Raw genomic sequence first — 15855 nt, 5'->3', positions numbered from 1 at the left:
TCAGAATATCATTCCCTTGTCCCTGAGAGCGCCAGAATAATGGATCTGAAATTAATCACAAACTATGGGTTCTAGGAATGATGCAACTTTTCTTCTTCTGGCTAAGTTTTAGGATATTGGGGTATTAGTTACCTGTACATCATTTAAAGACGAGACTCAATTATAAAACAAGGACAACATTTATATGTAGTGAAGCATAAAAATATTCAATGGAACACAAACATGGAAATTTAAAGAGCACATGTTTAAATTTTTTTTTATATTGATATACCAAGTGACATACCTACCAACTGAAAAAGTATATCACTTGTTATCCTTTTAAAACTCCATAGGAATGGCTGGAAATTTAATTTTGATACCCTTAAATCATACCAAAAATACCAGACATGAAAAATATATAAAATTAGCCAAAAACCTGCTCAAAAGCAGTCAGACCACTATGGATGTTTTCCCTAGAACAAAGGGAAGTCAAATTATTACATCCTCATCTACAAATTTTTTGAAAATTGGATGTAATCACCAAAGATATAGAGAAAAGTGTGAAAAATATAAAGAGTAAAAACCCTGCTAAACAGTAGTGTGACCGCCATGGATGTTTTATAGTTAATTTAATTATGCTGCTCAAGGAAGGGAATGTTAACAAAAAGTTGCAGCTGTGTATCTTAAATAGAAGCCGAGAAATTCACGTTTCCTCCCCCCCCCCATTCTTTGTTTATTGCAAACATTAAGAATTATAGAGTAGCTTCTCTACTAAGATTGATGATGGTTTGAAAAGACACGGTAAAGCCTTGATTGTTAGCCTACTGTCCAATCTATATATCCCTGAAATTAATAACCCTATCATAATTGAAAACAAAAAAAACGAGCTTAAATCATTTAACATATTATTTCAAAAAATAGAAATAAAAACATAAATAAACAAAGATGAATGTGTATGTAGATAATATTGAACAATTTCACAACGGGATTTTTAAACATTTTAGGTTTAGAATTTTGAAAATTCCTGCATAATATTAGCAATTATAATTTACATTAATCTGGAAATGTACAACTTTTACAGTAGTTAAATATGGACTGTTCTGCAATTTGGTAAATTCAGTGCTACAACTACAACTAGTGGGTGGATGCTTTTACAACTACATAAATGGATAACAGAAAATATTTTTTTCTTTTTGAAATTGGGTAACAAATTGTACTCCGTATAACTCCAATTAATAAATAAATTATTTCATTATTTTTACTTCATAAATAAGTATTTAATTTTAGTGACAAATATATAAAGTGTATAATAGTGATAATAAGAATAGTGTAAAATATTATTGAGAGTTAAATATCGAGATCAAATATCAAGTCATTGCTCATGGAGAATGTTTTGGTTCTTTTCTTGGTCCGCTTCTTGCTCTTCTGGTTGTTGTCATCCTTGTTGGCTTGGTTACCTGCCTCTCCGTCAATGATCGTGGTTTCTTCCAGAGAGGAGGAAAGTCCGGAATCATCGTGGGATTCCTAGAGCAATAAAGAATTAGTATTTTTAAAGAAACTTAGCGGGCTCGCCCCTTGTCTCTAGGGGCTTTTTATGCCTCAAGAGGTAGTGTGGACTGCATTGGTTCAACTAAATTTTTTTGGGGGGGAGGGATTGGGGTTGTCCCATCCCTCAAGCGAATAGCTTAAAACCATCACAGGACCAGTAAGTATATTCCCTGAAAAATAGAGCCTAATCGGTTCAGTGGTTACTTAAATATTAAGCTTCAGACAGACGGGCGGACGGACAGACAGAGTTCTACTTTGTATTAGAGATAAACCATTATAAAGTGCAGCAATAACAATATAACAACATCATTAGAGCAAATTTGTTTTGTTAAGATGTAAATTCAAAACTAAAATTATGAATGAGGGCTAAATAAGCAAAACCATGAGTGGGACTAAAAAGATTGACACTAGGTGTGCAGTGCATCTATTTACAGATTAGAGCTTGTCAATGTGACTTAACAACAGTGGAAATGAGACGGGAGGGAAATTGTGGAATTGGTTTATGTAACAATAGATAGAGCTTCCCATCAAACAGCCCATCAATCACTTTTTAACCCACAACCCCACTTTTCTTCTATGCCTAACCACTGCGGACTCGAAGGGCCGTAACCCTGCGGGGCAACTCAGTACCAAATATAACCTCACCTACCTTAAAGCAATAGGTAAGGAAACAAACGAGAAGCCCCCCCCCCCCATACATTTAATTAATTTCAAAAACATAAGCGTTACATTTCTAAAACAGAAAGATAATCTTGTTGGAAGAAATCTAATAATGTAAGGTAAATTGCAGTAAGCCAAACGGCGATAAATTGATGTACACTCCCAATTATGATATATATTACCTACCCTTTCTGTAAATTAGAATTACTGGTATAAAGTTTAGGTAAACACTAGAGGTTTCAAAAACTAAAGATTTAAAAATAAAGTCCAAAAGGATTTAATACAAATCGGAAATCGTAAAACTTTAAGAGACTAGTATAATGGAACAGTTTAATGACCCCGGCCTCCTTAACAAATAACAAATATTTTTTTAGTTGGATCAAATGCTTTGTAAAAGTCGTCTTATAAGTGACAATTTTCATCAACAAAGCATTTGATAACTTAATCCTCACTTATATATTAGGTTAGGTTAAGTTCGGTTCTATATGGTTTAAAATAGTTAGATTAGGTTAGCAAAATTACCTGTTCCCAATTGTTCGAGTCTAGACTCGCCGCCTTTGGTTGTCCAGCTGATGTCTTAGCTGCTGCTATGCTGTTGCCATTCGCCTGTGGGATGTTACCAACAACCTCAACAGTGTCCCCTTCTGACAATCTACGCTTCCGTTCAGCCGTTTTCTTGCGTCGTATAGCCCTCCTCTTGGCGTCCATAATACTAGATCCTATTCTGTACAGTTTCTGTTGGGTTTTCTCTGCAAATCTGACAGTTTTCTTGATTGTTTCGCCCTCTTCTATAAAAGATAATATTTTTCCATAGATCTCAAGGGATAAGACAATGGACGATAAATTGATATAAATTCCCAATGATTATTAACTAAAATTTTAACGAATAAAATTTCCACAAAATATTGTAATTTATTTTTTTTTACTCATATGTATTATATATTTTAGTAATTGTTCAAATTATTTTCTTTACAAACCTATTCCTATTTCTAAGGTAGTTAACTATCCCCAGATCCCCCCCTCCCCCTCTCATAACTCTTATTTCTTTAGTTAACGATATTAGTTTTGATTCTTTATATGTACGTTGGTAGCTATGGATTATTACTTGTTAATACAATATAACAATTATAATGAATCATGTTCTTATTTGATATACTTATTATTATATGATATATCTATTGCTATTACATATTGCATTTTCTATGCAATATTTTCTATACTTTTTTTGTGAATTGTGAATAAAAATGTATACATATTTATAAAGAGAAAATATTTTTATCACTTCTGGGTAGCCCACCACTGAGCAGTTTAGTGCCAATCGCATGGTTAAGGCATAGGAAAAAATAAGTGCAGGCGGTTCCAGTGCTCCATAGGCGCTTTGATGGACACCACCTTTAAGATAATATATACCTGAGATAGTAGTTTCGCTGATTCCAGCGCTCAGCTGTCCAACACTACCCATATCTTCTGACATGTTAGACTCAGAATAACAACGAAACCTGCAAAAATAAATGTATAAGTATTATATGGATATATGATCCAGTAAACTACCCGTGGACCCTTTTCGTCTGCTATTAAATTGCTTTCTGATCTATTGTAGGGACTTGGTAGTGTTTGTTCTTTTGGCGCTATTAGCTGATTTCAAAGACCCTATAATAAAATCGGGACAGGGTTTTTGACATTTGGGCAGTTAAATACAACTCATTCTCCCTCTATTCTTATACATTAATCCAATAAAAACAAAATCTTTAACTGTAGAAATTATTTTAATCTCACTGGAGTTGTTGTATGCTACTTAAAGTAACTAAAACGTGTTTTTTTTGGTTTGGGGGAAAGCACGTTTTCATAAATGAAAAAAATTACCTACTCTTTGGTATAATAATCATACCTGGACCTAACAAGAGAGGGCATACTTGTTGGTTTAATAATCATACCTGGACCCAACAAGAGAGGGCATACTTGTTGGTCTAATAATCATACCTGGAACCAACAAGAGAGGTCATACTTGTTTTTATAATATATTTCTTGGTTTAATATTCATACCTGGACCCAACAAGAGAGGGCATACTTGTTTTTTTTAATATACTTCTTGGTTTAATAATCATACCTGGACCCAACAAGAGAGGGCATACTTGTTCTTTTTAATATACTTCTTGGTTTCATCACAGCCATTTTTACACCCTCCTCTACTGATACGGATCTAAAACAGAAAAAAAGAGTGTTTTCGCAAAAATATCTAAGAACAAAAAAGTATCCAAGCTCAACCAGAATTGCTTTTTCTTAAAGTATTGATGTTAGTAGAGGTTTAGGTAATTAGATGTTTTCTTGTTCTAAAATAATCATAAAAAAATGGCGAAGATACGCAAAATTTAAACAGACGCACACACATCCTACTTTGAAATACGAGGAAAACTTGTTAAAATATGGCAAAAAATGATATTGTAAGTTTAAATAAAACTGACAAATAGAATTATACATATAATAAAGAGGATGCGCAACTAAAGGGGTAGTTTCACGAAATGCATTTGAACTTAATTTAGTGAACCGCATATATTTAAATTGCATATATCACAAAAAGACAATTTTCAAGTCTTGATTTTTTAAAAACTACGTGGTAGAAAATTTAATTTATTTCAAATATATGCTATATAAATGAAGTTTAACCATTTAACCAGGATAAAATATGCGGTTCACTAAATTAAGTTCAAATGCATTTCGTGAAACTACCCCTTTACCTTTGCATTTGTTTTCTGGTTCCATCTTCTTCGCTATCCGAACCGGTTTCTTTCAACTCCTCTTTTTCCTTCAGTCACAGAAAATTATAGAATTTATTGGTAGTTAATATTATCGGCATATTAGAAATTTAAAATTAATCATTAAACAGTTCACCTTTAAATATGTCCTTCAGAAATCATAATGTAAAAACTACGCCCAACTTCAATAACAGATATCCTTTAGGATTGATTTTACACTTTTTGGGGCACTCAGTGAAAAACTGAAGTATATACTCCAGATATAATGTCTTTGCCTGGGATTAAATAAACCATTATACTTTGTTATTCAAAATGTAGGTATTTCTATTTTACGCAGTAAAACTGATTTAAAACGGCAACTTTATAACTTCCAACTTCACCGAATTTTTTGTTTGTTTTAGTAGGTATACAAAACAAATTAATCTGTGCAAATAAATGTATAATTGTGTGTGCCTGCAGTTGTTCCAAGTGCTTGATATGCTGTTGCTCCAGAAGGATGGTATCGTATGGTGACATCGACATGCTACTGTCGATAGATTCCCCTGAGCTGTGCCGGTCACGGACGCTGGTAAAATCTTGTGGTTCACTGCCAGACTTCTCGGCAGTTTCGCTTGTTTTTGTTTCCTTGCTCTCAATTTTCTTTTCATCCTTGTTGGCTTTCTGAAAAAATAAATAAATTAACGCCATGTCGTCACATTTACTGTAAATCTAGGCCCTATCAATAAATCTTTATTACTTTCATCAGTTTCCTAAGTATTGGTTACAATAAAAAAGTGACAGCATAAAAACATAATGTATCAAGAAAGATGTTATTATAAACCCAATCTTTTTTAAAAAGTTATGGTGCTAAAAATTGGTGTTTCCCACCAATAATATTTTTGGCGTCTGTGGTTTTGTATAAGATTGTAAAACGTAAATTCAAATCAAAATCAAGTCGCCGAGTTCAACTAATAAACAAGAATTATGGGGTAGCTTGGCTACATTAACAAATATGTTTACCTTTTTATCAGGCGAGTCTGAATTCATCTTTTTGGGGTGTTTCTCATCTGTGGACTTAAACTTCTTATCTTTGGGTGACTTGTTTTCCTAGGTAAATATTAGTTATTTATCGCATCGTATTATAGAGTGCTTTCCGCGGATATCAAATAAAGAATAATAAGATAATTACGATTAAAACAAGTTTTCTAAGCCCCGAGGGGCCTAAGGCCAGGCTAACAAAACTGGTTTATATTTTATGATTTTTATTAAAGGTGCATTATTTGCCAAGTGTACCACTTTTCTGCACTACCTCTCCGATTTTGTTAATACTCTATATTTTGGTCCGTTGGGTGATTCAAGGATGCTGGATGGCCAAAAAAAAGTTTCAGAGTCCCTGGATGTCTAGATATCTAGCTATCTATGAAGGTAGGTAACAAAAATTTAAAAAACACCCATTTTTTCACAATTTTAAAAATTAATTTTTTCATCAATCTTACATTCAACCTATACATTTTATACACCAAAATGATCGTTTATTCATGCAAAAAGCGCACACAATGATATTTTGGCCAAAACTTTAATTTTACAGGGTGTCCAACAAAAAGTGTATTTTGGATATCTAGCGTAATACCCAAAATACCTGTCCAAAAAAAATCATTTTTTTTGGCTTAAATCCTGTGTTTTATCTGTGGGCATATGTGGTATATAACGGTTCGGAGGACCCGGTACTATAAGGTTGTCAAATTTCACTTTGGGACACCCTGTAAATGTGATTTTTGTGTCTGTAGAGCTAAAACTTGGTCCAAATTGGCTATTTTTTTCAAATTACGCTAATATGTGTCTTAGTATGTTTGGCCATAGTGTTTTCTGACCAGATCAATATTTTCCTATTTTTTGGACACCCTGTATTTTCAAAAAAAGAGAAAATTTTTTTTTGTTTTTTCAAAATTTTTTTTTTATTTTTAAGTTACTTAAAACTGTCATATAGATACAGATTTTGACTAATAACAATAATATTTGCCTATTTTACAAATTTTTACACTTTTGGAACACCCTGTGCATGTTTTTGAAAAATGATGGTTATTGCCCATTTTTGGGGGTAAGAAGTCGTTTTAGGGCCATATACTATTTCTTCATTTTTGTAGAACTTTTCAAGGCACATCATTTGTTATTTATGCAAAAACCGCAAAAAACGAACCGTTTTGCCGTTATTTACCGCCAAAGGCGAAATTTTTGACGTTTTTTGCCGTTCCCGAGGATTTATTACGCATTTTTGGTAAGAAGACGTTGATTTATCAAGATCACTCTGAAATACTTTTATTTAGGAAATTTAATTTTCTAAATTTCATATAAAGTCAAATTTTTTGTGCAGCTAACCGTTTTTGGTCGAGATGGATTTCAATTGTTAAAACAAGAAAATAAAGTGAATATAATATAAATAATTGCTATAACATAAGTAATAAAAGAAACATAAATCGTGTGCATTTGAAAGTCCTTTTGACAAAAATCGGTTGGATATACAAAAAATTTTACTTCACATGAAATTTAGTAAATTAAATTTCCTAAATAAAAGTATTTCAGAGTAATCTTGATAAATCAACGTCTTCTTACTACTAATGCCCATTAGAACCTCGGGAACGGCAAAAAACGTCAAAAATTCCGCCTTTGGCTGTGAATAATGGCAAAACGGTTCGTTTTTTGCGGTTTTTGCATAAATAACAAATGATGTGTCTTGGAAAGTTCTACAAAAATGAAGAAATAGTATATGGCCCTAAAACGACTTCTTACCCCCAAAAATGGGCAATAACCATCATTTTTCAAAAACATGCACAGGGTGTTCCAAAAGTGTAAAAATTTGTAAAATAGGCAAATATTATTGTTATTAGTCAAAATCTGTATCTATATGACAGTTTTAAGTAACTTAAAAATAGAAAAAAAATTTTGAAAAATCAAAAAAAAATTTTCTCTTTTTTTGAAAATACAGGGTGTCCAAAAAATAGGAAAATATTGATCTGGTCAGAAAACACTATGGCCAAACATACTAAGACACATATTAGCGTAATTTGAAAAAAATAGCCAATTTGGACCAAGTTTTAGCTCTACAGACACAAAAATCACATTTACAGGGTGTCCCAAAGTGAAATTTGACAACCTTATAGTACCGGGTCCTCCGAACCGTTATATACCACATATGCCCACAGATAAAACACAGGATTTAAGCCAAAAAAAATGATTTTTTTTGGACAGGTATTTTGGGTATTACGCTAGATATCCAAAATACACTTTTTGTTGGACACCCTGTAAAATTAAAGTTTTGGCCAAAATATCATTATGTGCGCTTTTTACATGAATAAACGATCATTTTGGTGTATAAAATGTATAGGTTGGATGTAAGATTGATGAAAAAATTAATTTTTAAAATTGTGAAAAAATGGGTGTTTTTTAAATTTTTGTTACCTACCTTCATAGATAGCTAGATATCTAGACATCCAGGGACTCTGAAACTTTTTTTTGGCCATCCAGCATCCTTGAATCACCCAACGGACCAAAATATAGAGTATTAACAAAATCGGAGAGGTAGTGCAGAAAAGTGGTACACTTGGCAAATAATGCACCTAAAATATTCATGAAAATTATCTGTAATACGATGCTATAAATGTTTTTTCAGTATGGCCCAGAACCGGTTCTAATCAAGTAGATATTAATCGGTTTCAAAGCTGTAAGTAATACTTACTATCTAAGTATTACCCATTAAAAATATCTTAAGTAAATATCTGAAATTTTGCATGAGTAATCCTTGGTAGGTCTATTTTCCTTTCCCTAAATCGAACAAAAAGTTGAAAAAGTAACGGCTAACGGCTCAGCCGTTTAGCCGTTTTATTGTGGCTATTTTTAGGGCAAATCTGTCATAAATTACTTAGGAATCAACTTTTGAAACATATTTTTGCTTTAAATCAAGTGAAATGATACAAAAAAATCATTTTTTTATATTTCTAGTACCAGCAACTACCAGCTAGAACCGTTTGAAAACGTTTTAGAGCGGGAAAGAGTATTATGTTAAGATATGTTTCGTGATGGATTTACCTTCAAAATAGCGTAAAAATGGCTATACGGCTGAGCCGCCAGCCGTTACTTTTCCAACTTTTTGTTCGATTTAGGGAAAATAGACCTACCAAGGATTCCTCATGCAAAATTTCAGATCGAAATTCGAATTCTAAATGCCATCTGTACATTGATTACGAGATGGTTGCATTAACCCCCCCCCCCTTTATAGGTAAAAAATCAATATGTAAACTATCACCGGCTGTAATTCTCAATTAACATATTGTTCATTTTGTTAATACAACATGAAAATTCGATTTATTGTGGTTTTATTAAGAACCGAATTGCAACGGCATGTCTTAGATATAGAGTTACTGCGCCACCTAAAATGAAAAGCATAATATAAATAAACCCAAGAAACAAAGAGTAATCACACAAAAAATATTACCTCGTCCGTCTTCAATGAAAGTTCCATGGGTGCCGACTTCTGAATGGCATGCTCTTTATCCATCAATTCACCACTCGACACTCCAACCCTAAAAGTACGTTTTATATATTACAAAAGAAGCATGTCTGTCTGTTGTGAAAGATCTCATTAATTGCAAGCGAAATTACCCTTAATAACATTAAACCCTCTCATTTTGTTTTACTTTTCCATTATATGCAGGTCGACGGTTAATCTCCCCAAGCCTCATTTAAGTACCCATAGGAGCCTCTAAGGGCTTGCGACAAAGTGTATATTTTCCAAGGAAAGAACTTTGAAATAAGGAAATAATCTGTATTTCAGAATATAAATTGGGCAAATACAGAAAGCAGAGGGGACAGAAATTCAACTAGGTTGGAAACCATACAATCTTATTTTATTAGGATTCTAATCTAATTGTCAAGATATTTTAAGCTGATTCTTCCGAAGAGTATTTAGATTCCCGATAAATAAAAGCTACAAGATTATTACGATATCAGAGTTGCTGATAGTTCAAAAATGGGCGGATTTATCCTTCACGATTTGAATTATATATACCTGGCGTACAGACAGAATAAATGATAATTATGATTATACCTGAACTGGGCCATAGATTTGACCCAGGGAAACTGGAGAACCACATTATTATCCCAACATTCTATTCTAATATCTTCCTCTACAAAGCTGCCAATCTAAAGTGGAAGATGATTTATAGAAGTTTAATATCAAATTTGGATTCTTAACAGAAACAAATTGATAGGTTATATCTTTTAATTTTAAAGGAATTTGTCCAATTGGATATTTTGATATTTAAAAAAAAAAATTTCATCCAATAACAATTTAAAGATGTTTTTATATTTATAAAATCATCAAAGAAAACAACAAACTAGAACTTTAAAATAATATTAGTTTTTAGCGGAGAGGGAGGAGACTATAAAAAAATTGTTGGTTTTCAAACAATAATTTATAATTAGCAAAAAGGAGATATAAGATTATTTACCTATCGTTCTTTGTCTTATCCCTTAAGAACCCTAGTTATAAGAAGATAATACAGAGTAAACCTAATACATTTCTCAAATACATTTTAAAACAGAAGAATAAATATATCTAGTAACCAAGTAGCTGTGTTACTAAAATACACACCTGCAAGAAATCTAAATAGAATGCATGATGAATAGGAAAGTGGCCAGACCCAAGGCTAACAAACTTAACATGTAAACTCTTCCACTTGTCAAAACAGACAAACTCAATAGACTCTTCAGAAACATTCTTCACTTCAAGGGTAAGAATCATGATATCATCAAATACTGTGTGAGTAAAGTTAGGCAGTGAGTAGCTTATGTCCTCCTCGAGGAAGCCAATCTTAGTTCTTATTTCACTATTTATGATATCAGCATTTTTAGACTCGATTAAATCATTTTCAACATTTACATCACCCGTAACAACACCATTTTCATTCTCAATGGATTGTATCACATTTTCAACAACAGCTTCGTCATTGCGATCATTTGACTCAACGACGTTAGAATTGGGTATTTCTTCACCATTTTTTACAATGTTTTCACTGGTTAGTGGAGGAGAGCTACAACTTTCGCTCTCCTTTCTCTCTTTTTTGCCTTTCTTACCCGCTTTAGATCTTTTCTTTTTGTTACTATTATCACATTTGCTGACAGATTTGTTATCCATCTTTTCTCCTGTCCTGTAACCTTCAACTTTATCACCATTAACAACATGTTTATGAACATCAGTAGCGGCGGCAGCATCGCCATTTTTACTGGCGGATATTTCCTCCATATCAATGCCGCTATCATTAGAACTCAGCCGCTCGGTTTTCATGAGGGGAGCGGCAGGTTTTACGGGCAGTGTTACGATTAAACACTTTTTGGACTTATCAAACTTGGCGTTGCCATTGTTCTCGTCCACCGGGTAGGGAAGCTCGACTGTTAGTTTATGCTTGGGAGGAGTATCACGAATGAGAGACAAATTTTTTTCCTGAAAACATAAAAATATATATTAAAAGTATAAAAGATTTGGTTAGTTCCATGAAAGGAATTTAGCAACTTTTAACTAGGTCCATTTCGTGGAAATATTCGTTTTATTAAATGCATTTTCTGCCATGTCAATTATCTGTAGCGAAGTTACTCTATAATTCCCTTAACCTGTCTGTCCGTCAGTACGTAACGCTAAGGACTAAATGTGTTTTTCTCGACTGATATTCAAGACATAAGGCTGATTTTTTTTGTGTGAAGATTCACTGTACCAATGACGAGTATTCAATATGTAATTTATTTTGTCCGTCGGTCCGTCAGTCAAAATACAAACTAAATCTATTAAAATAAAATTTTAAAAATACGCAAGAAAGGTTTTCTTTAATAACATATTTTCTATTTTACAAATGCTCTTTTAATCTCCTTGTCCGTATTCCTATCTATGGTATTTTTAATTCGCTACATAGTATATACGGTCCTACCCCAAACGTAGGAGTCCCAAACGTCGGAGTGGACAAACACAAGAGTCCCAAACGCAAGAGTCCCAAACATCGGAGTGGACAAACATAGGAGTGGGAGAAACGTCGGAGTGGACATTGCTTAAGTAAAACGCAGGAGTGTCCACTATTTTAATAATATGACAATTTTGAAATTTTTTTATACCCCTGTCTACAAAATAATGGTTATGGCCGCAGCGCTCGGCCCCCTAGCCTGCCTAGCCGCAGCGCTCGGCCCCCTGGCCTATAACCTAACCTAACCTAACTAAGAAAAATAAGGGGACCGATAAAGGGGGGGATAAAAAAAATTCAAAATTGAAAAAAAATTCTAAATTGAAAAAAAAATTCAAATGGAAAAAAATTTCAAATTGAAAATTAAATACCTAAAAAATAAAAAAAAAATAAAAAATTGAAAAAAAAAATTTGGGACTCCTGCGTTTAAAATCCTGCGTTTGTCCACTCCGACGTTTGTCCCACTCCGACGTTTGGGACTCCTGCGTTGTCCACTCCGATGTTTTTCCACTCCTACGTTTGGGACTCCTACGTTGTCGTGGATCCGTATATACTTATGGATGTTGTCATTCTTGTTTTTGTTATGACCCAGTAATTCTTATCAATCAAATTCTATAAATACATTACATTTAAGATAAGGAAGCATGCAATACTGAATTTTCAAAACAGAATATTAGATAACACGACACATGTAAAAACATGCTTAATATTCTTAAGGGAGGAAGGGATATTTAACTGTATATTACACTTGTACCCAACGATTTATAACGACATTAACTTATTCATTATATCTAAACAAATTTTGGTTGGCTGGTTCCTAACTAGTAATAGTCCAAACTATTCAGCAAACAATTCAAATCTACACAAAGGGTAATTTTATTCATTATCAATGGAGAATGGCATGTACATCAATTTATTATCCCTTTAGATCCCTGGAATTCCTAGGTACAAAAATGATATTTCTCCAAAATATTCAAGTTCAACTTGTTCTAATAAATTTGATCAAATGTATGATAATGTTTTAGTATTGTAGCAATAACAGGAATCTAAAACTTGTAAGAATCAGAAAATACCTAGTCAGAGATAGAGTGATATGAGTATGACAATGGCTGGTAAAAAAATATTTATCCCCAATGATGATAAACAAAATAAACCCTTCTGTAGATTACAATTAGTGGTTAAAACATTTAGACACTCAACTTAAACCAACCAATTAAAATTCAATAATAGAGTCCAAAGTTATTAAGCCAACAAATAAGAAAACGTTATAATCAAACTTTGGGGACTAGTTAAATAAATAGCCCAATGTTTCCTGACCCATCCTGATACCTAGTACTTTAATAATCACCTGAACATCCAAATCAAGATTGGCAGCAGAGTCCAATTTTGGGAGCTGAATTTCGACAATCATCTCCTTGGGACGGGAGGACAGAACGTCCGTAGATTGCAGTAGGAAATCCTGCAATATTAATATTATGTTGAAATACTATGTTTATTAGATGATATTATATAACAAAGGGAGGAGGAATCTATCTGTTTAGAGATCTCATAAAACAGGGTGCTTAGAAATTAAAAACATGATTTTTTATGTTAAAATTATGATAACTTAGGACACCTGCCATGTTTAATAGATTTAACCTTTTTCTCCACGGCAAAACAAAACAAATACAATCCTTTGCAGTGATTTTGCAAATAAAACTAATTCTTAAAATGCAAACATTTTAACCAATTAATGACCCTGATTGTAGTTATTTTTATGTCAAAAATAATTTGTTTGCATAGATATTATAAACTTTAAAGAATAAAAAAAATTATACCTGAATATCTGTCGGACTTCTGTACTTGATAGAATAAGATGGGGTAATATGAACAGCCTTTTCCAAAAATTCAATTGTACTCTCTGCCTGGTCACCTGACCCGCCTATAGAAACTTCAGGGGAAATATTTTTTGGTTTGCGAATAACAGTCGGGTGAAAGACTCCTTTGAATTTTAGTTTTGGATATTTAATCTGACTAGCGTCCACTTGGACCTTGAAGGTTGACTTGAGCGCATCAAATGCCGTGTTGTGGACCAGAGTTTTGATCCTGGTGTCTCTAGAGGCCAGGTACAGAGTGTCAGGATGGAAAATGGCGTCGTATACGACACAGCCAGAGCCTTTGTTGTCCACATCCTCCCTAAAAAATAAATTGATATATTATTACTTGAATCTTGCATCAGATTTTCGTGTTCTCTTAACAAAGTAAAACTATCTTCCCACCCTTCTTACTGGATGAACAAACTGACAACCCTTTTCCCCCTGTCATAATATCCACGTATATTCTACAAATCTACATTCATTAAGATAAAGGAATTTTTTCATAGAAGATAAAAAGTGACAAAAGAAAAAATCTGAAGGTACCTACAATATTAATGCAGAACATTCACATTCCTAAAACAGTTTTTTTTTATACAAGTTTAAGCAAGGAAATTTGATTCAATGGCAAAATAGGATATAACTATACCTGGGCTTGGATAAAGAATAAGGAATGGACCATTTGAGTCCAGACTGACCCCCTTGGCTGGTGGACACACTTGTGGGGGTCCCTATCTGGACCTCACTACAAATATTAATGAAAATCTTCTGCTTAGTTTCCTTCTCTTCAACCTGAAAAAAATATTCATTTTATTTAATACAATGCTAATATTGGGTGCTTTTACATAAATATATGTATCATGACCTCCTTTATTATTGATAAAGAAAACAGGATGGACATAAAACTCCAGTAAAACAGTTTTTTTTTGTGCATTTAGCGCGTCATTTTATAATCGAAGCCTTTGATGTCTGTAACAAAATTTTGATGTTCATTCAAATTAAGCCCTTAATACTTATAGGTATTTATAGGAAAATGTTACATAATTGAAAAGAATGTTTAAAGTGAACAAAAACTGAGTTTCATGGGATTTTTCCATATTAAAAGTCTTTTAACAAATTTTGTCGACAAAATCCTTACTGTAATTTGCCTCTTAAAATGACAAGTCATTTAAAAATAAACATTTCAATGGGTGACAACAGAATGTCATTGTGCGTGTCTGTCTGTACAAAGGGATCTCTCACCGTTCCAGGTTCTATTTTACAGTACACTAACTTCAAACTTTAAGGCCATCCAAAAGCAAATTGTACCATTTAACAATGTTGATAACAATATTACAGTGCAAAGTTAAAATTCTATACAATTACCTTTGAAATAAATTACTGACAATGGTGTAGATAGCATATTTAGTAATTAATTTATATATTTATCATGGAATTTATCTTTTATTTATATTAATCACGTGCGCGCGCGAGCTGTTAAGGTGCGTTACAGGTGTAAACGCACTTCTAATACCTTAATTTGAAGAAAAAAACGTATATTTATAAATTGATAAGAATATGACGATTAAGAATTTTTTTTTATCAAATTTAAATAATTTTTACCTTAATGACATATCCCGGCTTAGGATGGATAAAGGAGACATCATAGCCACGTTCCGCCTCTAGCTGGGCAATCTCCGCCTCGTAGACCGCCTTTTTAGCGGGGTCCGCCAGCTCGCGGGCGTAGTCCGCCAACAGCTTGACAAAAGTTTCATCCTTGAGGGCGGACTCGAGCCTGTCAACCTCGGCTCGGGTCAAATTAAAACCGTTTTTATGGTTTTTATGATTGGTAGTAGTTGTTGCGGCCATCATGTTTTGAAAGTCTCTGGAATTGGATGGAAATATTTGCGTGTTGTGTATTACAAGTGGTGTGTGTAATGGATATACTATTACTTGGATGTTGCACCAGATTTTCATTTACTCTAATAAAGTGGTGATCACAGCTGGCTAAGATAACTATAACACATCCCCTGCACAACTACTGGATGAAATAAATGACTAATAAATGAAAACCATATAAGCAAGCTAAATTGACGACAAATT

The 15855-nt window shown here is 33.2% G+C and overlaps 1 protein-coding gene across 2 annotated transcripts; it reads right to left on the bottom strand.

Annotated features, from left to right (window-relative positions):
• Positions 1-867: 867 nt before the first annotated feature.
• Positions 868-15667, bottom strand: LOC145321997 (protein kintoun-like). Of its 2 annotated transcripts, XM_080163724.1 has the most exons (14): positions 15376-15667; positions 14423-14565; positions 13738-14095; positions 13269-13379; positions 10567-11415; positions 10021-10115; positions 9409-9496; positions 5940-6026; positions 5394-5600; positions 4923-4990; positions 4295-4387; positions 3598-3686; positions 2710-2975; positions 868-1503 (listed from the first exon to the last, which is right to left on the bottom strand). In XM_080163724.1, the coding sequence occupies exons 1-14, from the start codon at positions 15622-15624 to the stop codon at positions 1327-1329; spliced, it is 2880 nt and encodes a 959-aa protein (XP_080019850.1). In that variant the 5' UTR covers positions 15625-15667; the 3' UTR covers positions 868-1326. The 2 variants fall into 2 exon arrangements, 1 of the variants encoding a protein (XP_080019850.1); XR_013880480.1 differs by lacking the exons at positions 868-1503; positions 2710-2975 and having other exon boundaries at positions 4231-4387.
• Between the last annotated feature and the right edge of the window lie 188 nt (positions 15668-15855).

The sequence above is a fragment of the Acartia tonsa genome, chromosome 6 (genome assembly GCF_053477335.1).
Source record: "Acartia tonsa isolate MP-2025a chromosome 6, ASM5347733v1, whole genome shotgun sequence".
In the NCBI taxonomy this organism is placed as follows: domain Eukaryota; kingdom Metazoa; phylum Arthropoda; class Copepoda; order Calanoida; family Acartiidae; genus Acartia; species Acartia tonsa.
This window is presented reverse-complemented; position numbering and strand designations above follow the sequence as displayed.